This window comes from Aedes aegypti, chromosome 3, assembly GCF_002204515.2.
Source record: "Aedes aegypti strain LVP_AGWG chromosome 3, AaegL5.0 Primary Assembly, whole genome shotgun sequence".
NCBI classification, from domain to species: Eukaryota; Metazoa; Arthropoda; class Insecta; order Diptera; family Culicidae; genus Aedes; species Aedes aegypti.
Window position 1 is genome coordinate 344,883,428 of NC_035109.1, and position 25,199 is coordinate 344,908,626.

The 25,199-nt window shown below is 36.3% G+C and overlaps 2 protein-coding genes across 2 annotated transcripts in view; one reads left to right on the forward strand and one right to left on the reverse strand.

Annotated features, from left to right (window-relative positions):
• Positions 1 to 4,952: 4,952 nt before the first annotated feature.
• LOC5572088 (40S ribosomal protein S20) lies at positions 4,953 to 7,432 on the reverse strand. The gene is made up of 4 exons (XM_001660118.2): positions 7,272 to 7,432; positions 6,914 to 7,066; positions 5,416 to 5,505; positions 4,953 to 5,157 (listed from the first exon to the last, which is right to left on the reverse strand). Exons 1-4 carry the CDS (start codon positions 7,272 to 7,274, stop codon positions 5,041 to 5,043), a joined length of 363 nt encoding a protein of 120 aa, XP_001660168.1. The 5' UTR covers positions 7,275 to 7,432; the 3' UTR covers positions 4,953 to 5,040.
• Positions 7,433 to 7,535: 103 nt separating this feature from the next.
• The window catches only part of LOC5572087 (zinc finger protein OZF), a 51,788-nt gene continuing 34,124 nt past the window's right edge, over positions 7,536 to 25,199 (forward strand). Inside the window, exon 1 of the mRNA XM_021854616.1 lies at positions 7,536 to 7,743. The gene's annotated coding sequence lies outside the window, so the exon portion shown is untranslated. The remainder of the gene's footprint in view (positions 7,744 to 25,199) is intronic.

Below are 25,199 nucleotides of genomic sequence, written 5' to 3' on the forward strand. Positions count from 1 at the left end.
TTGATTCTATTGTCTATCGCTCATCAGTTTCGCGCCACCCGGCAGGGACTTGGTCCTATGTACCCAATACTCTGCTATGTCTTAACTTCACGCAATACATTCTGTAGATGTGTGATACAGTTTGCGGAATATTATGATTTATCACTTCGTTCAGATGGAAAATTCTGTTATGGTACCTTATTCACATATCAGATAACTCCCACCTGGAACGATGTAATACATCGGAGACATGTAGATTCAGATGTATGTATACGATCTATGCCTAGTTCGGCTCTGATCGACAGGCAATCAGTGTATTCAGTTTTTCAACTAGCTTGAAGCGATGAACGTTTCAAGACAAGCTCTCCACTATATCTGCTAGCAATCACCGGTCGTCGATAGACATTTCGGTTCTTTTCTGCTAAAGATAGATCCGATTGTATGCCAAAGACTATGGCTCATGCTTTTCAATACAGCTGGAAAAACAAGAACTACACCCAGCACCAAATAGTACGTAACTATGAGGCGGACCGGAAGGTTTGATGAGCAATCCCCACCAACTACGGCTTCCCATTTAATTTTTATTGACATTTTCTCTTAGGCTGGCAAAAACCGGTGCTTTTACCCTATGTATTTGGCTTTTGAAATTTGGTTGCCGATAATAGTCGAATGGTGTCGAAGCCCTAAATCACCCTACTTCAAGAATTTCTTGATGATTCGATAGACATCTCCAGAAATTTAAGGAACGTGGATGGAAGGAATCTTTTCAGAAATCAATTTAAATTCTCTGAGATTAACAGGAGTTTCAAGAATTTTGTTTGTCGAAAAACTCTTCTAGATATCGTTTGTAAACCCGCTAGATAAACTGTTTTGTTTTATAATTCCGCTAGATGAACTGTTTTTTTTTTATAATTCCTCGAATATCCTGCAGAAAATACTCGGTGCTCCTTCAGGAAACCCTTCAGAATTTTCTTCAGAGTTCCTCCGGGATTTCCTCCATAGTTCCTTCAACAATTTTTTCGGAGTTTCTCTAAAAAATATTCTGCAGCTCCTCCAGCAATTGCTTCGGAGTCCCTGCAGGAATTCCTTTGGTGATCCTACAAAAATATTTGCAGAGTTCCTCGTGGTATTTCTTCGGAGTTAGTCCAGAAATACTTCTGCGTTTCCTTCGCCAATTTCTCTGGATTTCATCAAGCAATTTCCGGTACTTCCTTCGGATTTCTACCTGGAATTCTTCCAGAAACTCCTCTGGATTTCATCCAGTAATTCCTGGAAAGTTCCTCCGGAGCTTTAAAATCTGAGTAGATGCTCAGCAAATCCTGAGTCAGCTACTGACCATGCACAGTTGAAAACATACAAGCAAGAAAGTTGGTTCTGCAGTAAGGACTTCGTCTTCATTTGGACTGTGAAGATCAACTTCCATATTTTTCAGCTGGGGAATGTGCGGACGAGCCTGAGAGATAATCAGATTATTGTTTAATTGATGGAAATACACATTTTTGGACCTACACTCATGCCATCAGTTCGGAGAGGATTTCGACACTCCGCATTTACAATCAACGCATGATTTGGAATAGGGTCCTAAAGCCCTGTCTCAATTTTAGTACCAAACGCTTAAGTTTAGGGCAGAAACACATGTTTACTCAATTTTAATTGATTTTCATTGGTTTAAGTACAAAAAACATTTTTTTATGATTTTGTCACACCTTTTGGTTTAAACTCAAATGTTGGGTATATTTTGTTTTCCGTGTCCCTTCCGAAATGTCAGATAGGAACAACCCCAGTGTTCAAACTATATGCCCTGTGGCATTTTTGTCGAAAAAGTGAATGTCAAACAAGATCACAAGTGTCAAGGTTCATATTCGAAACCATTTTTAAAATTGAAGTTTGAAAATGTTATAGCCGTTATTTGAGCTGGAATACTTGCTAAAGTAGTTGCAATAACATGCTCTTTCGTATTATTAAATAAAAACAAGAATTCATTAAACATTTTAGGACCCAATTGGCATAGCAAGAACAACGATGACCACAGCACGTTAGTTTCCTGGGCAAGAACGCAGACCGGATTTTCATCAGGATAGCAAACTACTTCAAAAATAATTTCTGGCAAAACCGACAGTTTTTGACACCTTCAAAACTTTTCGTATAATTTCTGGTGAAATGTATAGTTTAAATTCCGGAGGAATCACGACTTAGGAGACGGACTTAGGAATTCTTGGAGGAAATCTTAAGCAATTCGTGAAATATTTAGAGGAACTCCTGGGAACGGAGTCCTCAGAAATTCTTGTAGGATCTGCTAAGAGAATTTTTGGAGGATTCCTGGAAGAACACTTGGCAGGATTCGTGGAGGAACTCCGGAAGAATTCCTGGTGGACTTTCCAGCGGGATTTTTGGAGAAGCTCGCGAGGAAATTCCTGAAGGAACTACGGTTGAGTTCCTGGAGAAACTCTTTCGGATTTCGGAAGAAACATATGAGGATTTTCCGGTGTAGATCCTAAGAGATTCCCGAAGGAGTACCTGGATGAACGTCAGATAAATTTTTGGAAGAATTCCGAAGGCATGCGCAGCGGTGCTTCGAAAGAATTCCTTGCGGAGCTTCGAAGGAATTCTCGGTAGAGCTTCGGAGACTTTTCCGGAAGAATTCCAAGATTAACTCTGGACGAATTCCCGGAGAAACTCTGGACGATTTCCCGGAGGAATTCTGAATATTTTCTCTTAGAAAATCCTCAGGAATTCCTGGAGGAACCCCGGAATAATTCCTTTAGAAATTCCTAGGAATTTTTGGGGAATTCCTAATTTATGGATCAATTAGGAATTCCTCCAAAGAAAATCTGATGGGATTCCCGGTGTAGCTCGAAAGGAATTCCCGCCAAAAAATTCGAAAGGATTTCTGGAGGAACTTTGAAAAAAAAAACAAAATCTCTGAGGAATCTCCGAAGCAACTCTGAAGGAATCCCTGGTGAAACTTCGGATGATTTGCTGGAGGGACTCCGGAAAAATTGCTCAACGAACTTCTTGGAGAAAATCATGGGAGAAATGCATAAAAGTTCTTAGAAGAATTTCTGAAAAAAACTTCGGACAAATTTCAAAATAAACTGTGAGGCAAATCCATAGCAATACTCGAGCAACTCCTGGCGTTCCTGAAGAAATTCTGGATGCGTTTCTTAAGGAATATCGGCCCGCGTCGGAATTCATACGTAGTTGTAATATTAAGCAGGTGCTCCACACAACTATTTTTAGTTTAAAAAAGTGCTTCGCGAGCTCAAGACTCTGAAACCCCCTGTCCTAGGGAAAGATAGTGAACATTAAAAAAAAAAAAACATGGATTTTTGGCAAGATTTCCATCAAAATTTGAATGTGGAATCATCCCATAACTCCCATCAAATTACTCTCCGAAGCCTTCAGTGTATCTAAATTTCATTGGCAGTTAAGTTGGCTCAAGAACAGTGTTGACCAGACTCATTTCCCCGAAATTCGAACTGTTATAACTGTGCGTTGTATTCCTAAGATGGAGGGGGAGGTGGTTGGGCTTGAGTGTTTCACATGGGATCCGACAGTTTCGATCTCGGTGGGCCGCAATTCAAGTTTCGGTGAAATGATTCGCACTCACTCACTTCATTTTACCGAAACTTGAACTGTGGCTCTCCGGGATCAAAATTGATCGATTTTGTGTGCAGTACTCAAGCTTAACCATCTGATTTTCTATCTTAGGAGGATAGAGCATGGCTGTAGTAGTTCGAGGCATCGTAGTTCGGAAAATGTTATTTTCGGGGAAATGAGTCTGCTCAAGAATACTATTCATCTAATAACCCTTTAACAAGAATACCATTTTCGAATACCGTGACCTGCTCTAATTCCGTGTGTTGCCTAATACCGTGTATTTGGGAATTATGTGGATTTCTAGCATATTATATTATTTATTTTTCTAAATGATTGTCACAAACGTTAGCACATTAAGTAGTTTTTAGAAAGCCATGACAAACTTGAACTAAAGTTGCACACACAAACAAGCAAAACTAATGTTAGAATGTAATCGCCTGGTGCCAATACACGGTATTAGGGCACGGTTGCTTATGTGTTCCAAATACCGTGTTTCAGTTATAATTCCAAAATGGCGAAGTGAAATATATATTTTATTTCCCGAATCCATCATGCATACCTCAATACGTTCTTCGATACAAAAGTTTTATTTTTGATGCGCTTCGTTCGTTCAATGGGTTACGTGCATGCCCTAATTCGTTACTCGACACATAGTAACGCACATGCGCAAGTGTCTATGCCCGAAAAATCGCTAACAGGTTACGCGAAAAATATTTGTATGGCGAAATGCATCTAACAAATTATTTCTCAAAATTGGGAACTATTTTCGAAAAAATATTTGGTAACGGTTGTGCGAAATGATTATGGCTATCATGCCTGCCAAATATTTTCGAATAAATCTTGCATTCAGAAGATATTTGAAGTTAGATGCCTTTTCCCATACAAAATTAAATGAGAAAACTTCTGCTGATCAACTGTGGACATGAGCAAAGCAGGTAATCCATTGAGAGATGTTTCAAAATGTGACTCAGCAGTCGGTATTTGGAACACTGGTATGTTTAACAACATCAACTGTAACTATGGTTAAAATTTTCAAAATGCTTCAAAACATATTTTTTATGCAAAGTATATAAAACGGTCTACTATATTAAACATAAAAGACTTGAAAATAATTATAAGTTATTTTTATCTGGTCGATTGAAACTTGAATTTTTTTAACCTCACGGTAATAGAGCATGTCACGGTACCTTCGAATGGATACGTTCGTTCGAAAGACAGATACGGTCGTAAACAATAATGGGGGTGAATTCCAGGTTTTTTTTTCCGATTTTGTACAATTGTGAAAGAGAGAAGATTTTGGTGGATTGAATTGTTAGCCTCAAATAAGCCGATATATAAATTTCTTTCATGAAACTGATTCATATCCCGCTTGGTTTCCTTTTTATAGTGTTTTATTTTTGTAACTTTTTAATATAAAAAGTTAAACCCATTGCATTGGGGAACGCAACAAGAACGAATCGCTCAAGGGTCGGCGATGGTGACCTCGACCTCTACACCGGGTTCGATGTTGATCGAGGTGATCTGCTTGACGATCTCCGATGGCGAGTGCAGATCGATGATACGCTTGTGCAGGCGCATCTAGAATGGATAAGAGAAATCTTACGTTAGATTTTTCCGGTTTTGTAGAAATGTGACATCTTAAGAGTGATTTGATGGATAAGTGTCTGAACCATTAGAGACTTGAAAAGATTTCGAGGCATCAATCAAGCACTATGACGAGGAACAGTTTGCTCTCGGCGCGACTTTCATAAATGATGTCAATGCAATCAGACGTTCACTTTGGTTTATAGTCTGCCTGTTTTGAGTGGGGATATGGAATAGTCTTGGAATAATTACCTGGAAGCGATCCCAAGTCTTGGAACCCTCACCGCAAGGGGTCTTACGGGTGGTGATACGCAGGATCTTGGTTGGCATGCGAACTGGGCCCTATGGGAAAGAAAGATGAAACGTTAGTCATGGTGGTTGTGGGCACGTATTCTAGTGAGAATCTTAAAACTACATTGATTCATACTCCTATTCGTACAATGCAGTGTTTTCACATCAAGTTGGCAAAAACTATCAAATGATAGCAATAATCTCGTCAAAAAATTCACTTTAGTTTCACCGTTATTGCTTTTGAATTCGTAATTAGAAAAATCACTCAAACTTATTTGAAACGAAGATTTAAACTCGAAAGATATCCAAACTTTTTTGTTTATCGTAATGATTGACAAGATGGGGCATGTGGGTGAGATGCTATCAACATTCATAGGCGTATAAAAAATAAATTTTTTTCGTCATTTGAAACCAATTTTTTTGAAACTTTGGGTGTTTCTGTTGAAACACAACTTGGTAAGTATACTTTCATAGCTGCCTATTTGCCTTTTCAATACACTGGGCAGCAAGTTAATTTGCTGATTCGATAGTAATCTTAAAGTTTCTTTCTGAACTTTTCTTTGCAAACAAAAAATTGATATTGACAATGCTCTCAAAACTTTAACTTATTCCATTGTTGAAGCAAGGAACATTGCATTACCAATACCAGTAATCCGACGATATAGACGATGACCTTAAACGCTTGATCCGCCTTATAAACCGTGTGGAGAACCCACTTTGAACGTATTTGCGATTTGCTATGTTATTATATGGTAGACTCCGCGAAAAAAATATTAAAAAACGTGTTCCTCAAAAAAGAAACTATTTTAAAAATAAAATTTCTCAATTCGACCCTGGCTCTAATCAATATTGGAAATTATTTTAAATTTTGAAAAAAACACAAAATACAACTCCGGCATTGAAAGAGGAATAAAAATTATTACTAATTGATAAAAAGACTCAAAAAATTGCTTTGCACTTGGAAAGCGCGCACAACTTAAATTTAGGATTCTCTTGTCAAATCAATGATCAAGTTATGCAGTATTTCGAAAGCATTGTCAAACAAGATAAAGGTTTTAGATAATTCTTGGGGGACTGGATGTGGAAGAAGTGAGAACTGTTATTAAAAAAAAATCATAAATATGAAAGTCCCTGGCTATGATTGTTTTTTTTACAAACCTTGACTCTTGAAAATATATTTGAATTTCATTTTATCTTTTGATAGTCTTTCGCCAAATCGATTTGTAAGAACAGCGTACTGTACGAATATGTAATGGAGTCACTGTAGTCCTTTGAGAATGTTGTCAAATCCCTTCAATCTTATGGCCGCTGCAGTCGAGCTGGCAATAATTTAGTTAAAAGAATTTGTTTTACTGTTGCATTTACTTAACTAGGGCAAGGAACAGGATTGTTTACATTCGAAGCCCCCCAGGTAAATGCCAGCTAAAGGAATTCAAAAAGGTCCGGATGATTCACTCACCTTAACACGCAGCTTCTGCTTCTTGGCTCCGCTGATCAGATCAGCGCAAACCTTCTCCAGGCTGCGGACATTGCGCGAGGTCAATGTGATGCGAATGCGGTGCACGGTCGCGGCCTCGGCAACGGGCTTTTCAACGTCCTTTCCAGTGGCGGCCTGCGGAACAGAGAAATACAAGAAAAAATTAGATCTTCCGAACACTGTTTTTTCCCTTCTTTCACATGTGGAACCACTCCAAGCTGACCTAACCTCAAATAAGTTAGGCAGTCAGCTTTCTGTTCGAATTAGTATTTTATCGGAAATAATACCAACAAAAAATAGACTTACGTGACCGGGAAATGTAAGGAACCGTTCTATTTACCATTTTAGCGCGTTTAAATTGCAATTATTGATGTCCTGGTCGAGGTAATCAAGTCGTTTTGATCAGCGCTGAACCAGTCAGAACTTCTCACTTGTGGAGCAGTAAACGAAATGGACGAGTCGAGGGACGAAATGTCAAACGGAGCCGAGCCGAGATGTTTTGGCGGCCGGAGAGAACGTCATCAAAAGAGAGAAACGCAAATTTTTGCGTTTGCTCTCTTGTTTATACGGTACGCAGCCAGGTTTTTCGTGAGATTTTGAATGTAAAAACGTCTTTGTGCTCACGTGTTGGAGAAATCGCAGGAACAGTTTAAGAACTAACAAATACCTAATAATTTTATATTCAATTATCGTATAAATTACTGATCAAGTATTGGATTTTTAAGTGTTAAACTAAAGTGGAAAACTAGTGAACATCTATCTGAAATCTGTCCAAAATCGATCGAATCTAAACTTGATCGGAAAATCAAAAGGTAAGCAAACAAAAAGATAAATCCATAAATTACGTCATCCTGGGTGAAAATAATTGTAGAGCGATTCGCGATTAGGGCGGAACAATAGAAATATTAGATTTAGAACGCTAGGGGCGCTGTTACCTCCATTATATGTATACATTGACTGTGGAGATGAATCAACCACAGCCCAAGGAACAATGGACCAATGTACGAGTTCACTATTTGACGTTTTAGCGGTGCCGTGTTATTTATGTGGCCATGGACCGATGCACAAATTCACTAATTTGACGTTTGAGCGGTGCCGAATTCACTGGTTTCTATGGTCACATGAATAACACGGCACCGCTAAAACGTCAAATAGTGAACCCGTGCATCGGTCCATTGGTAGCTTTAAAGATACTTACGTGTTTAACCCACCGTCGGTCGCCCTACACTCAGGCAAATGGACTGTCGATAAACATAGGAACCCCTTATGAAAATTCGCCACACCAAATCGGATTGAAATTCTTAAATTTGCCTTATGAAACCGAAATTTGAAAACAAAAATAGTTCTCGCGGCAACCTGGAATCGAACCAAGAACCTTGAGATCGATATGCTCGTGCGTACTCCCCGCGCCTATCGACGCCTTGATGTGTGGTGATGCTGAAACGATACATAAAGCTTTCGTATTGCAATAATCGTTCCACCTTTCATGAGGCAAAATGTATGAATTTCGATAGTCCAGTTCGCTGCGTGTAGGTTTGAATCGAAAGTATAATGTTTCCATGTTATACATCCAGGGCCGGATTTACAAATGTGGGGGCCCGGGGGGCATTGTCTGGTGGGGGCCCTTTTCCCAGAAGAACATTTTGATACTTTAGAATAGACTAGAAAATTTTAACGTCAAATTTTTTTATAACGTTCAAAGATTGTTTTCCATTGTAAAAGTTAATCAATTTAAATTTATTTAACCCGTATAGGCCTGAGTGAAAGCAAAAAACTTAAAACCCTCACCGCTCAGCGAATTCTTAATGGATTCAAATGATTTTTTGTCAATATACTGGCACACATATCTAGTTTCTAGAAATGGACAGAGGAATGCGGAAATATTCTTGTGGCCGGAGTTATTCCGGTGGATCACTGGGTCAGGTCCGGTGAGAAGGATACTGTGCGTTTGTGCCCCTGGAGGTAGGCAAATTTCAAGTCACAGTTTTTTGCCGGAATCGGTTATAATGTGGCCACTACATGACGGAATTTTAAGAAAATTGCAACAGTGTAAACCTTTTGAGAAACGTTTGAATTGGAAAACTTTGAGTATTGCATTTGATTAATCCTACAAATGACCATTTTCGGGTCCCGGGACGCATCAAACTTACGATCAAATGGCCAATTTGTATCTGAACATCTGTGTTAGGCTTATGAGAATGCATTTTAGTGCACAATTATGTTTGATTTCTACTTTTGGAGAATTAAAACGAATTAGTATCCAACAAATCTATAGCCGGTTCTTCCAGGCATTACGTCCGAATGGCCACATTCGGTATATTTTAAACGGTGCAAAACTCTTCATTTATAATGTTGAATGTCAGATCTTAATGATTTATGCAAATTAAAATGATTGTCATTGCAAATAAATAAAGGTAGCTTCATGTCCCAAGAAAAAGCCCTTTTTTACCCGACTTGACCCAGTGACCCACCGGAATAACTCCGGCCATAGGAATATTTCCAAGTTCCTCTGGCCACTTCTAGAAACTAGATATGTGGGCCAGTTAATTGACAAAAAATCATTTGAATCCGTTAAGAATTCTCTGAGCGGTGAGGGTTTCAGAATTTTTGCTTTCACTCAGGCCTATACGGGTTAACTAATGTTTTCCTAAATATTCTGCATATCTTTGTAGATTGTATATGTTAAATTCAATGTTTTTTGGTTTTCTTCGTCAACAAAAAAATTCATTTGGTACATTAATTGAAATTATACAGATTTTATTTATGTTTTGATCTTCAAGTTGTTGAACATACAGATTTACCTAACAATTTTGAATTGAAGAAATTGGTGTTGGGCTGGTAGCAAGTCTTTTTTCCAGAGACTTGTGCTCTATTAAGTCTCCAAAAAGTCTCAATTTCTCTATTTTAATAAAAATGGTCTCTAAAGTCTTTTCTTTCCTTATTGCGATTGCAGTGTATCCTGATGCACTATACTACTGGCTTCAGAGAAAAATTCAATACTTTAGCGCAGCTATTTAGCAGCTGCTTCATGAATTTCGTATCACAGGTCTCGAAGAAAAATTTCAAGAAATCATCAAGTGTTTTGTCTAGCGTTTTCATCTGGAATACTTTCATGGACTAAAACAGGGATCTCTCTAGAAATATTTCTAGAGATTCCTTTACTACTTCGCCAAGAAATTCTACTAGTGATTTTTCAAAGGATATTCTATTGGTAATCCTTGAGCACTCCAACGATACTACCTCCAGTAATTTCCTCAGTGATTATCCCGATCATTTTCCATAGAATACACTAACTATTTTCCAGATATTTTCACTTATGCTTCAAACGAATTCTCCAGTTTCACTTAAGGAAATCTGACAAAGATTTTGTTATAAACTTAACTCTTGGGAGAATATAGTAAGGAAATCAAGTGAAGAATCACTGGAAAATCCTGGAGGACTTGAGACTTCCTTGAGATATATCTAAAAGAATCTTTGGAGAAATTCCTGATGGAATCGATAAGGTTATTTCTTTAATGATTCTTAGAAAATTCCAACTTATATTGTTGAGTATCCGAAATAAACTTGTTGGAGGAATTCCTAAGGAAAATTTGTGAGGAATTCCACTGCAAGTAATCACTTAATGAACTCCTGCAGAAATTTCCGGAATAATCTCTGAACTTTCCCACTAAATTCATAAAGAAAATCATGAAAAAAAACTATGAATTTCACGAGAAATTTCAATAAAGATAAATGATTAGATGATGAAGAATCAAAATCTTATCTTCTGTTTCCTATTAGTTTACATTTTTCTATTTCCTGTTTGGTCCATTTTCAGTCTATTCTTGGTTCCTGTCTGGTCTCTTTTTGATCTGTTTTTTTTTTCAAGCTAGAAGTCTCTAAAGTTCCTTTATTTAAGGCACTTAAACCCTACAAGCCCTTCAGTGTGAATAATAGAGTAATTTTCAAAATAAATTTATACAAACCAAATTTTCATTTCACCTTCCAGCAAAATGAATTGCTGATACTACTTCAGCAAACAAGATTTTACTGTAAATTCAGTAACATCGATACTAATTGCTGGATAGTCCAGTAAGTAATAGAGTTACTGAAACAATCAGGAAAGCATGTGTCAAACACTTGAATTCGGAAGTTTTAACCGTCAGGTAAGCATCTTAGGTCGGTTTCAGCGGTCGTGGTCTATTCTAAATATTGACAGCTAAATAGACCAAACCAAATTTTTGCATCTCCACCGGGGCGTTCTAAATTTTATTTTCGAACAGTTCTGGTTCAAATAAATGAAACTGTCATACGGTTTCGTTTCATTCTGCTCAACATTTGGAACGGCAACCAGCCCGTTCCAAATTTTGTGAACCCTACAAAAGCAAATTGAAATTTGCTCTGTTTGGCGACGTTTGTGTTGAAGATGTGATTCTGGTTTTGATTTCAGAATCGATGTTGTGGGTGGAAACGTATGATGCGTTGTATCTGCGGTTTTGTTAAAAAGCGTTAACTTTGCTGCCACAGTACATTTATCGAATAACTTATTATCTCGCCCTACAAGCCATTGGTAGCGGAGCAAGTATCTCGTGTTTTAATCATTGGACCAAGATACCGTCGTTGGGGGTGAGAATGGGTCAAAATGGGATATGTACGATTTATTTATTGAATAACTTTCTCAATTTAACTCCAATAAACTTCAAACTTGGTATGTATGTACTTTGATGCTACTTAAACAACTGTCCAAAAAATTATAGACAAGTATTTATTCACTGCGGCGCAATAAGTGAATGAAAAATGACCCAATCTCACCCCATAGAGGGGGTGTCATTGGGTCACTGTAATTGAAATAACTTGTTATGGAGAACATGACTGCAAAACTATTCACAGCTGAAAAATATTGATGATATACGATGCAAAAAGACGAAAAGACATCTAAGATGTTTCACAAGTATAATAAACCTACTTTAAAGAACGATTATAGCAAAACATTGAAAAGCTATGAGAAAAAATATGTAAACCCAGCATTTATCGTCAAGTTTACACAAATTTTCTTGTTTTTCCCCTCAAATTGTCTTTATAGTTACATTTCCATTGCCATAAAGCCTATTCAGTTTGCTCAAAAGTTTATAGAAACAGTAATTATTTTAAACCTTTGCAAGAAGTTAAATTTCGGTGCGACATTCCACGATCAATACATTTTTGGCAGATGTTGACGTCATAATCCCGATATTTCAGCGATCCAACTCATTCATACTTCCGTGAGTTGTTTCTATAATATGAAAACAATAATAAACAATTAAATAATAAAAAAAAATACCTTTGATAAAATATTACGATGTTGTCGAGCACGAAAAACAGTTGCTGGTTTGAGAAGTTGTCAAAATGTGTTGCATTGTTATTCAATGCACGGAATCCTCAACTAGACTTGTTTGATGTTTCAGAGATGCTGTATTAAGATAGAATAAACACATTTTAATGAAGAAAGAGTACACATGGCACCGTAAAACAAAAAAATAGACTTGTGATTTCATTCAGCATCGTTCTTCCTTGACCCAATCTCACCCCCATTTTCAATGTTTTAGACATCGTACCGACAAAAATGAAATTTTGAAGATACATGTGCAAGGCTGGTAGCGAGTCACTTTTTAGTGACTTGGTCACTTTTTTGAGGCCAGTCACTTTAAAGTCTCTTTTTTGAAGCCATTTTAACTAAAGTCACTTTTGTCGTCAAAAAGTCACTTTTTTCAACTATTTTGAGCTAATTTTCGGGAGAAAATTTTGAATCGGCCTTCTTAATCTAGGCTAAGTTTTAAGTTAGCAGGGTGTCTACTACTTGAAAAATCCTGGAAAACCTGGAATTATCAGGGAATTTTATTCAACCTGGAATTATTATAGGATTTCGGCTATACGCTATATTTGTAAGAAAAGATTAAAGCAAGGCTTGGATACTATTTAAATGCATATTTCTAAAAAGTGTTTATTTTAAGTTAAGGTCTCTAAAAACATAATCAATATGGTATCTAAAGTCACTTTTTTGCCTTAACCCTCTCATTCCCATGATAGCTCCAGACTTACTATGGTTCTCCAACTCGATATCGAGATACGAATTATCGAGTAAGGGAGAGTTAACTGTAGATTATGATTCTATACTTATCATATTAATCTAAAAGTCAACTAATGTTTTGAATAGTAAAACTATTGGTAAGCAATCAGTTTACTATTGTGAAACATCCAACAAATTTTTGAACTGATTTTGCAAAAAATTGACCCTTTAAAATATTGTTTTTTGAATTACTTTCTATAAAAACGCTTTTTCATAAAGAAACTGTCGATTAAAGTCGTCGGAAATAGATGGTTAATCTGCTTGCAATGAATTCTGGTGCAACATTCTAGAGGCTCCAGACAAACCTTCAGATACTATTACGTAACTATTTATCCAGAGATTCCTTCTGGGATACTTTCAAGAACTCCACCAGGAATGCCACCAGCAATTTTTCAATAGAAGCTTAGAGGAATTTCTTCTTAATTTGGTACTAAAATTTTTTAGAGCATTCCTACGCAGTAGGAATTTGCACAGAGATTACTCTGAAGAAAAAATCTCATTATTTCCTCCAGATTACTGATTCTTTCACAGATTTCTTCAATCGCTACTTCTAGGATTGTTCCTGCAGGCTCTACAGAAGTTTTTCCCAAAGGTTTAGTACAGAGTTTTCGAAAAAAATCGACATTTTTACAAGAAACCCTACAATAATTCCTACGCCTTTTTTTCATTTAATACAGGCCTTTTTATAAGGATTCTCTCAAAAATTCATCCATAATTACTCTCCGGAATTGCTCAAAACTTACTTAAGGTATTATTGGATAAAATCTTTTCCAAGAATTGCTCGATGAATTGCATCTGGGATTCCTCATTAGATTTCTCTATAAATTTCTCCAGCATTTCTTCAAAATATTATTACTGCGGCTCAAGCATTTCACTGATATTTTTTCAAATACAGTTTCCAAACCTCCGTAGATTCTTTAAAGTTTCATTCAAGCTTCTACACTAGTTAATACTACAGCAATTATTACAGTTATTGCTCCGACCATTGATGGATAAATATGTTTTTATTATCATAGCGATTTATCAAGAAATATATTCATCAAGAATTCGAGACGTCTTTCAGTGATCCTCGTAGGTATTCATCATTATAACTCACACAAGTTTCATCAGAAATTACACTAGGATTTTTTTTAGAAATTCCTCGCGGATTTTTCAAAAAATTTCACAAAAAATATATGAAATTTTTTCTTGATATTTCCCTGAAGACAACCCGACCAATGGATTACAAAAGGGTTAGTTATCGCATTTTCTCAAACAAAATATAATAATTTTGGCGGGTTGTAGTTAAAATAACAAAAATTAGAACACAATTTCTCCCACACTATACAAAATTGAAGCAAAATCTGTCATAATTTAAGCAAAAATATTACACATTATGTTTCAAATCAAATAAAAATATAACTTGTTTTGTTATATTCCATTACTGAATTATAACAAAATTTGTTATTTTCTTTCCTATCATTTTTTATAACAAATTGTGGATTAATTCAGTTTTAAATTAAAATAGCTTTTGTTATTATCACTGATTTTGTTTTAATTATGTTATAATTTCCTCCTAGTGCTTCTAACAAAAAATATTAAAAAAAAATGTAACAAATCTTGATATAATTTTGTTGTTAACCACTGGTCGGGAATCCAGGATGAGTAACTGGAAAAATTCTTTGAAGATTTCCTTGGCTTTTTTTTTTATTTGGGGCAGGTCCCAGGAAAATCAATGAAAGAATCAATTGATAAATTTCCGGGGAACTTGGGACTTCCTTGAAAAATGTCTGAAACGATCTTTGGAGTAGTTCTTAATGGAATCATCGAAGTAATTTCTTCACCATGATAAAGAACCAACCAATATAATGATCTTTTGAGCTAAAACCATGGCTCGTATTAAGAAAATTGTAGAAAACCATCCGTGATAAATGTAGGAGAGTATTTTAATGAATCAACGTGGTCTTTCTTAAAAAAAAAACAGATTGAATTCATGAAGGTATATAAACGATTCTTAGAAGAATTACATAAAAAAATCACAAAACAACACAAAAAAATTTCACGAGGAAGTCTTAGAATGTGAATACCTTTCATTAAACTTACTGATGGAAAATTTCTTCCTTATTCGGCGTTTAAAGGACGCGGTTTAAGCAGTATTTCAATCAAATTCGATCTTCTGTCATCATTTTTCATTTGAAATATTGATTAGTGCATAAAAATGTTGACCTTATTAGGTTGAAGAGCTGGAATTTAAATGGAAACGTGAAATGACAAAAAATTCAATTTTACAAATGTTCAAAATTCTTATTAAAATTTACAATATAAAATACTTTGGTAATATAAAAGACACACAATTTTTAAAAGATTGAAAATCTACTAAAAAAGGATTATTTACGTAAATATAAACTACCCTGTTTGAAAAAAATCTAGGCGATATCTTGTAATTTTGGAAGCACAATAAAAATGTCCAAATATGTTACTCAACTAGACCTAATACCAGAGTTGCTCGATGGCTCTATCAATGCTTAAAATTTGCTGATTTGTACATGCCGACTGCGATACAAATCGGATCATTCCATATCACATCAACATCATGCTGTCTACTCCATCAGCAGTGCAGTGATGGCGATAGACTATGGATATCACTGATGGGTTGAGTTTAGTTTAAAATTAAGCAGATAAAATGGCAATTTATCAGTACGATATTTTCGACAGTGTTGCAGATAGATTGAAACTATGTATTGGTCATTGAAAAACATTAATAGCATGGATAATGACCACGTGATCACTCATTCTGCTGTGATTTTGATCTAGAGTGCGATGTCGCATCACTGCTGTTGGTTGTCAAATCGAAGTGATATTGATAGCTCGCAAGTGATATGGATCAATGCACGAGTTCATTATTTGACGTTTGAGCGGTGCCGTGTTATTTATGTGGCCATAGTAACCAGTGAATTTGGCACCGCTCAAACGTCAAATTAATGAACACGTGCATCGGTCCATTGATAGTTTTAGACTATCAGCCATCAGCTGATATGATTGATATTAGGCAACTCTGCCTACTACCAGCAGAAGATCATATGGAATATTCCCAATCATAATTGATATTGATCGTAAAACAGTATACTAGAATTGAAATAAAATTAATTACGGCTTGCTTTTCAAGTCACTTTTAGTCACTTTTTCAAGAATCGAAAGTCACTTTTTAGTCACTTATTTCTCAAATTTGGTCACTAAAATAACTTTTTTCGGTACCAATTCTTGCTACCAGCCCTGATGTGAAGTGTAATGAAAAGACTTTCAACCTTCAACTAATATAACAAAAGAGAATAAAGTACATGCGTTATACTTTGCACAGGAGAAATTTAATGTTGTAAATTTTGTCTAGTTTCAACATACAAGTTTGTTGATATAGTAAACAAAAATTACTATTTCTTAAAATGTATATTGTGATTAATTATATGTAATAATATGTTCCCTAACATATGAATTATAAATTTTAGTAATATCAGCGTTTTTAGCTGAAATGTTTCATAAATCATATTTTTCTGTTTTGACCCAATCTCACCCCCCAGACCCATTGTCATCCCCATCGACGGTAAATATTATGACCACTGGAAGATAGAGGAGTATTTCTCTTCATCGTAGCATTGTTAATTAACATGTATCCATTCGTTTGCCTAATAACAAGAAACTACAGACTTGGTTACCAATGGCTTTTAGGGCGAAATCATAAACTAACCGAGATTTTCCCCAATAGTTCCTCCTGCGTCGTTGTTGAACACACTGTTGAAATGACTGTAGGATTCCACATAGTTCTCCAGGGCGATTGTTCAAGAAATCAATGGAAAATTCCGGGGGGAGGATTTCCTAGAATAATTTCTGGAGCGATTATTTGGAAGGGTTTTCGAAGGAACTTCTGTGGTATTGGCTCCAAGAATAACAGAAAAAAATGAAATCCTGGAGAAACTCTTGTAAAATTTTAATGAATCATTGTGAGTTATCATGTCAGAATTTCTGTTGGAATCTTGGGAAAGTCTCCTGCAGTATTGTGTATTTCTTTCACTACTGGACTGCAAAGTGCGGCCTCATAAGTGCGGAACTGTGAATAAAAGTGCGGGATTGCATTGAATCATGTTGGTGTCTTCAGCACACTTATTCTTTATTGTGCGAAGAATAAGTCCCCCGAAGACACCTACCCGATTTGGTGCAATTGCGCACTGCTATTAGCGTTTCCGCACTTGTCAAAACTTCTGCGATAGTTCAGTGGTGAAAGAAATGCGCAATAACTACTGCAGAAACTGCGGAAAATCCCTGGAGGAAATTTACTAGGCTTCCCTCGAAAAATAACTGGAGGAGTTCCTGATCAAATCCCTGCAAAAGTGGCTGGATGAGTTTTTGACGATTTTAAGCGGAAAACCACGAAACTTTGTAGCCCTTTGAATTTTTGGCCAAGATTCTCCATGAATTCTTGCAGAAATTTCGTCTCAATCTTAAATTAGTCTTTTGTCACCTTCCATCAGAATGTATCGAGGGGCGGACAATAAAAGATAAAATGAAAATTCTAACATTTTTTGTTAATTCTCAATGCTAGAAATCTGCGTTTATAACAAATTTACTGTTTTTTTTTCATTATTTTCATTGAGTTAGATCCAGAGGCGTCGCGTGGCCTAATTATCAACCTGTGCACTTCTAATTTATGTCGAATTCGTTTTTGAAACTAGGTTTGAACTGGCGCAACCTGTTCTGAACCACAGCTTCAACCCCAACCCGATTCAAGTTCGACCGAACTACAATTTACTTGACGTTGGTTTATTTATGTGCTGATAACCGATCCAGTTCTTAAAAACGGAAAGAACATTAGTGTCATTATATGTCATTATTAGGTACACCTTGGATTCAAACCATTGTTTTTCTAAGGTGATAAAATGTATAATCAATCTTTACTAACCTTCGTTTTCAAATATAACTTTTTTCTAGTCTTTCAGTTGATTAAAAACATTTATGATTGCAGATGCTAATCGGGTTGTTTAGTTTTATTTTTTTCACTTTTTCAATTTTAACGATTAGTCATCATTATGGGGAAATTGTAAAATTGCATATGAAAATAATTCAGATTATGCGGGTCATCAGTTTCGATTTATAAAGCACTGGATACTAACTAATATTGCAATATAGAGTTATTGATCATAATCCACATATTTTTACATAGAATTAATACAAGATCGTTCGCTTCGTGTACTTGGTGCACGCATCAAGAAAATTGCTCGCTTTTAAACCACACCACAAGCGTTATACTGACGATGACGGTACGGAGGGCACGACCGCTTTTGAATTCATTTTCTGATTGTCTTCTGATTGACCATCACAAGTACCACCGCGCTAATACTGCATGCTGGAAGCGAGGTTCTTAACCAGTATTGTACAAAAAAACGCGCGGGCCCTGAGTCTCAAACTTACAGAAACTTCTTACCGTCAGCCGTCTAAAAAATCACGCCAGTACTCCACACCACAAGCGTGGTGATGTTGAAAGCGCGAAGGAAAAAAGAGAGCAAGCAAAATGGATCTCCCTCGTGGATTGATTTGACTCTTGTCTCCCCACCGCACGCTCGCACAGATTGATGTGGCAAGACTGTGCACCGGCCAGAGTTGACGCTTTGGCTACTTACACACTGGCATTTGTAGTGCAAAAAACATTCTACCACATATACAGGATTGTGTGTACGTCGAAAGGCAACGCGTCTTCCGATGAGAGTGCACACGTTGGGTTTCATCGTCACAGCAGCAACGTGTAGCGTGGAACAAAGTGTTGCGTAGCATGCATCGCACTGAGCGCGTAGGGAAAATTAGGGCACAGATCTCGCGCCACACCAAACAGCTTTTGCATTTAATTTGAATAGCAAAAATATAACAACAAATATTTTGAAAGGTGAAAATTGCGATGATAAATGATAAAGATAATTGAAATAGGCTAAATTTTATTGAGAGAATTAAAGAATCATACTTCAATAATAGTAGAAATTGTAGGTTGTTATGATGAACGATTTGCCACCTGTGCAGTGCACATGTTGCACATGTGGACGCAACGCCTCTGGTTAGATCTGTACGTCGTTATCTTGAGCTTTACATTTATACAATATGTGCTCATATTGATTTTACAATGGTCAACTCTCTGACTTTTGGCAACAATGGTAACGTTTTCTTGTAGCCTTTCAAAATAAAATAAAATCTTACGAATATTAAAAACCTAAAGTTTAATTCAAAATAAAAAAAAATTTAGTTGAATTTTCTTCGTGAACTGTAGTAGCTTTAAAGTAAACTGAAAGATATGTACAATTAGTGTTGTTTTCTACAAACACATTTTTGAATTTATGAAATTTTTTTCCGTAAAAAAATGATTCTAAACATTAGAAGAGCACTTAAATAATGGAGATGAACCATTCTGACAAGATTGTCATAGTAGTTTTAGATACAGGAATTTTTAATAAGGGTTTCTCGATTCATGTAAGTTCCCTAAATATATCCAGGCGCAAAAGGTTGCATTATGAAAAAATCAATAATTAATGTTTCTTGATATCTCTTTGGTCATGTTTGTCATAAAAAATCATAAGTGATTATCTGATAATACCAGTTGTCTAATATCTAATACAATATTGTGAGGAATGAATAATAAACTAGCCAAAACACTAAAAGTCATCAGTTGACAACCGCTCTCCGTGCGCGACAGACGCCTTTTCGTACATAGCTCTTACAAATCGTTAATTGAATCACCCGTGACACCTGCTGCGGAAGAGTTTTGTAGTCCATGCAAAATGTCTTCCCACAGGAGAAACACTCTTGTCGTCGACTTCAGTGTCCTGCCAAGACGGCCAGGAATGTCCCAAGTGGAGGAATTCATCAAAGACATCCTCAAAATCGACATGGCCGATGTGAAGAACATCCAGATCCACAACCTGAAGAGCTGCGTTTACATGGAAATGAACGACCCAGGCATCGCACCACGACTACAAAAGCAACATTATCTGCGGCACTGGTTCAATCATGGAGGAATTAATTACCATATTCCAGTGTATGTAGATGGACCAACTACAACTTTGAGGATCCACGATCTTCCACCGCAAATGTCCAATACTGTCATAATGGACCATATGCAACAGTACGGCAGAGTGTTGTCCATCCACAACGAAGTATGGAAGAAGTTTTTCCCAGGAGTACCGAACGGCGTACGAGTGGTAAAAATGAAGGTAGAGAAACCGGTACCGTCTCATATTGTGATCGACAATCAAACCACACTCGTCACTCATCCGAAGGCATGCGAACAGTCATCTCTCAACGACAAACAGAAACAACTCCCCACACCACGAAGCGCCGAGAAACAGCAAAGTAGAAATGAAGATAACCAATGCGGCATTGTTGATCCACTACCGGACCAAAGCGACACTAGTGGATCGGAGTCAGATGACGACACGGCAGAGAGCAACAATAAAAAAGCAGACGTGCATCGCACTGAAAGTGAAAATGAAGCGGAGATAGACCTAGAATGCGGCAAGAGGCGGTTGTCAACTGGAACATCGAGTGGGTCGAAGGAAGAGAATGAACCAAAACGATCGTGCGCGCTGAATGGCAATACAGATGATGCGGAATGGAAAGTTCATTATACTAGATCCAAGAAGAAAAATACGAAATTGTAGTATAGTATATTATGTTATTATAATTGAATTTGAAATACGACACGAATGCACTTCTCAAGTGTAAAGTGTCGAAAATAAAACAAACAAACAAACAAACTAAAAGTCATATAAAACAACACTGAAAGTAAGTCATTTTATTTATTTCTCCCTTCTGGGTTTTCTCTTAATTTAAGGGACGAGGTGACAAAAGTAAAATTTTTAATTTGTTCCGGCCTTAATTTCAAATTAAAATAAAATTAAGAAAATTGGGTATTCTTTGTAGCAATGCATTGATTTTGCTAAATTGAATATACTTATAAAAAAATTGACAACGGAATCGTTTTCAGTGATATTATTTTCAGTAAAACATGATTTTTGTAAATTATTTGCAGCATTCATGTGAGGCATGAATCTTCAATTGTGTCATGAGCTTCTAAGAACTAAGGTTTATGCCAAAAATGAGTTTTGTTTTTGAGTATTTAATTCGAAACAGTGATTGCAATTTTTTTTACGATGAAATGCATTTCGAACATTGTTACCCCGCTGATTGATTGGAAACGGATATGTATATTTACCTCTAGCATGAATATTTGGATTATTTATTTTTCGAGGGATCTCAAGAGAAATTGAAGAAGAAACTTCTAAATGTTCATAGAAGTAACAGTTTGAAGAATTTCTCTTAAGTGTAATGTCTCCTTGTATTTTTCGTGGGATTTTTTTTCAGTGTTGTTTATTAATTTTTCCAATAAATTCTTAATGATTTTTTTTTAGGATTCTTTCATTCCTTTTTTCTGCCAAAGGATCTTCAAAGACTCTTGTCATCGATTCATCTAAGGATTCCTGTAGGAGTTATACAAGAAAACAGCCATGCATTCTTGCACTGATCGCTCCTTATGCAGTATTTACCTTCGGAATTCCTGAAAAAAAATTCTTGAAGACTTTCTGAACAACAACTTGGGAAATTCCCGAAGAATTGCCTACAGGAATTAATGTGGGAATTTCATAGATAGTTCTTGAAGAAAACTTTGAAGGTACTTTTAAAGGAATCTCAGAAAATTCTGAAGAATTTCAGTAGTTACAGCTTCAAGATTTCCTGGCAGAATATTTTAAGTGTAACGTTCGGTAACGTAGTTTAAGAACCTTTTAAAGGAATCCTGATGAATTTCCTGGAGGAAACTGGACGGATTTCTGGAAAAATCCCAGGGGGAATATTAAGAGAAAAAACTTGAGATTTCTTTGGAAGAGCATATGGAACATTTTCTGAAAGAATCTACAATTTCTGGAGAAATTTATAGAGCAATGTTTGAAATTAATCCTGATAGAATCCATTGAATATTGCCTGTAGTTCTTGAAGAATAAATGTTAACAGGGAATACAGATAGATCTTCTAAATCCGAAGACAAATTTCTGAAAAACATCATAGAGGATATCCTGGGTAAATAAATGGAATTTTCTGGAAAATATCTTGAGGAATCCCTGGTGGAATTTTTAGCGGAGTACCTGGTGGAATTTCTTCAGGAATATCTGACGGAACTTCTGGAGGAATCTCTGATACAATAAATAGTGAAATCCTTATGTAAATTGCTGTAGGAATCCTTGAGTGACTTCCTGAAAGAATACCTTATGGGATTCCTGGAGAAATCTGTGATAGTTTCCTGAAGGAATAACTGGCGGAATTCCTGGGGAAATTACTATCAGAACTCCTAAGGAATTACTTGCAGAAATAATGGAGGTGTTGTTGATGGAGTTTCAGAAATCACTCCAGTTGTAACTTCTGGATTCTTCCATGATGAAATTGCTAGATAAATTTCTGTTGGAGTTCCTGAGGTTATTGCTGGGATTAATGAAGTTGTCACTGGTGTGTTTGGCAAAAGACCACGGTTCATACAACTTTCAGCAGAGTTATATGGAGAGATTTAAGTTGAATTCCTTAAAAAAATAAAATGGTTAAATCCTTGGAGAAATTTTTGAAGGAAGCCTTAGAAGAATTCCTGAAAAAATACATAGAGAAACTCTGAAGGAGAACATTCTCTGGAGGAATCATTGAAGTAATTTTCTGGAGAAATTGTGGAGTGTTTACTGAGGAAATCCCTGGCGGAATTACTGATGAAACTCTGGGAGAAATTCCAGGGTTAATTCTCGGAGGAGTCTCCGAAGTTATTCCTGGAGGAACTTCTGGAAACTATCTGAACTTCTTTCTTGGTGAAATCTTTGAGAAATTCTTGAAACAATACTGGAATCCATGTACAAATTCTCGAAAACATTTCTTATTTCTTGCCGAAATGATCTAGTCGAAATTCATTAAGCAGGTACCGTAATCCGGGGTATCATTGATCAGCGGGGTGACATTGATCGGAATGACTCATCTCGTAAAAAGTTCGTATCATCAAATATTGATGGAACATTTCCAAATCACGAATTGTGCTTCTCTTTCTTATATTCATAAGCTTATGTAAATGAGGATTTTTGCGAAAATTACGTTTACATTATGCGTAAATTTATCAACTTTTCGAAACAATGATTTCAATGGTTAAGGATGACACTACCGAAGATTCATGTCTCATATAAGTTCTGCAAACGATATGAGCAAGGAAAATGCGGTTCTTACTAAAAATGGCATCGCCAAAAACGATTCTGTTGTCAAAACTTTCATAAGTATGCTTAATTAGGCAACATTTACGAATTACTGTAAAGAATATAGAATTCCTTTCGGAAATTGCCTACCTTTAGGCGTATTCTGTGGTTCGACGTGTTTTTAATTTTAAAATAACTCAAAAAGTAAATGACTTGTAAGAGTTTGGCCTTCATATTCGGCTTCGGGGGCCACGATTTAAGTAAGTAACGATATTTTCAATATTACCGAACGTTGTTTATAAAGGTGATCAATGTTACCCCATATCAGCAAGATCAAAAAATCACTTAAAACATTTTTTTAAACATGCTTAAATCTTTCAAAAAACAAAATGCAGTATATAGTCACCAGCTATGGGTGGCAGTACTTGTTTTGAAAATATGAAATTTGTAACATTTGCATTTTCAAACGAAATATTTAAGAAATATTCAAAAAAATGATCAATGTTACCCCGGATTACGGTAATGGAGAAATTCCTGGGGAGAAATATTACTGAGAATTCTCGGAGGAACCCCTGAAAGAGTCTCTGGAGGAAATTCCAGAAGAAATTTCTGGAAAATGTCAAGGTGAAATCTATGGAGGAATTACTGAGATTCCTGCAGGAGTTTTCGAAAAAATCTCTTTATTATTTAGTGGTGAAATTTCCCTAGATCAACTCTTTAACAAATTCCTTAAGGAGCTAATGGAATTCTGTGAAGGAATCCCTGAAAAAAAAATGCTGGAACCCTGGGTAGTCCCTTTGGAATTTCTCGGGAGAATTCCTGGAAATGTCTGAGGTGTACCCTTTTCGAAAATATCTGAAATATGTCATTGAGGAATTTTTTAAGTAATTCTATGAGCATGAGCATTATTGACCGCCCACAGTTGTTTCTCCGTTATTGCAAAAAGAGCTGTACTTACACAGGGAACCAACAGATGCTACCAAGGAAGCTTCTCACGATCAGTAGCATCCTCAATCTGGAAGTACTGGTGCTCTCCTAATTACAACAAACAATAACGGCATCGGCTGCCTCCGAATGCAGGTCAATTTGAGGATGGGAGGGAAATGTTGTTACTTGCTTATGGAAGCCGAGGAGTCCTCTGCACTTCTACAAGAAAACACTGGGAGTTTGGTTTTGAGAAAGGATTAGTTTTGAAAAACAATAAATATAGTTTGAAAAACGATTAAGATTTATATTGAAATGATTATGTGATAAACGGATGAACGATACCGACAGCGCGGTTACTACGCAAACCAGACACGATCCTGATTTCATCGCTAGACCACAAAGGAGCAAGCAACAAATTCAATGGACCAAACTCTACTCTTTATTTTGAAGAAATTATTTGAAGGGTTTGCTGCATTGTCTTGATAAATTTTCGAAAAAAATCATTTCCTGTTGAAATATTCCTGAGGAAATTCGTTGAGAACTCCCTAGAGGAACTTCCGGAGTAATTCCTGAGAAAATTCTAGGACAAATTCCGAAAAGGATTTTGTGGAGGGGGATCCCTTGAGGAACTCTGAAGGAATGCCATGGAGAGTTCTTGGCGGAATTTCTGGACCAATCCTTGAAGAAATTTTTAGAAATTGAATTCAGATATCCGTCCAGGTGAAATCTTCGAATGAATTACGGCAATGCCTGAATTATTTCTGTAGAGGTTTCTGAAGGAAATATGAGGAGGAATGCTTTTAAGAATTCTTTAGACATTTTTTGAAGAATTACTAGATGTTTCTTTAGAAGAATTTCTGAGAAATATCTGATATATTTCTTGAAGAAATTTTTTTACAGGAAATCCTTGAAGAAATTAGTGTAATCCACGAAGAAGTTTTCGAAAATATCTCTGAAATATAACCTGGGGAAATGTTATTAGAGAAATTCGTTTAAAAATCTCTGATTGAGCTCTTGGAGGAATTTCTGAGGG

Bases quoted from the DNA above. Each gene is read 5' to 3' on its own strand.
- LOC5572088 (XM_001660118.2), bottom strand. The intron at 5,506-6,913 runs GTGAGTGAATCA...TCTTTCCCATAG, and splicing joins AGCAGAAGCTGCGTGTTAAG to GGCCCAGTTCGCATGCCAAC. The intron at 5,158-5,415 runs GTAATTATTCCA...TATCCATTCTAG, and splicing joins AGACTTGGGATCGCTTCCAG to ATGCGCCTGCACAAGCGTAT.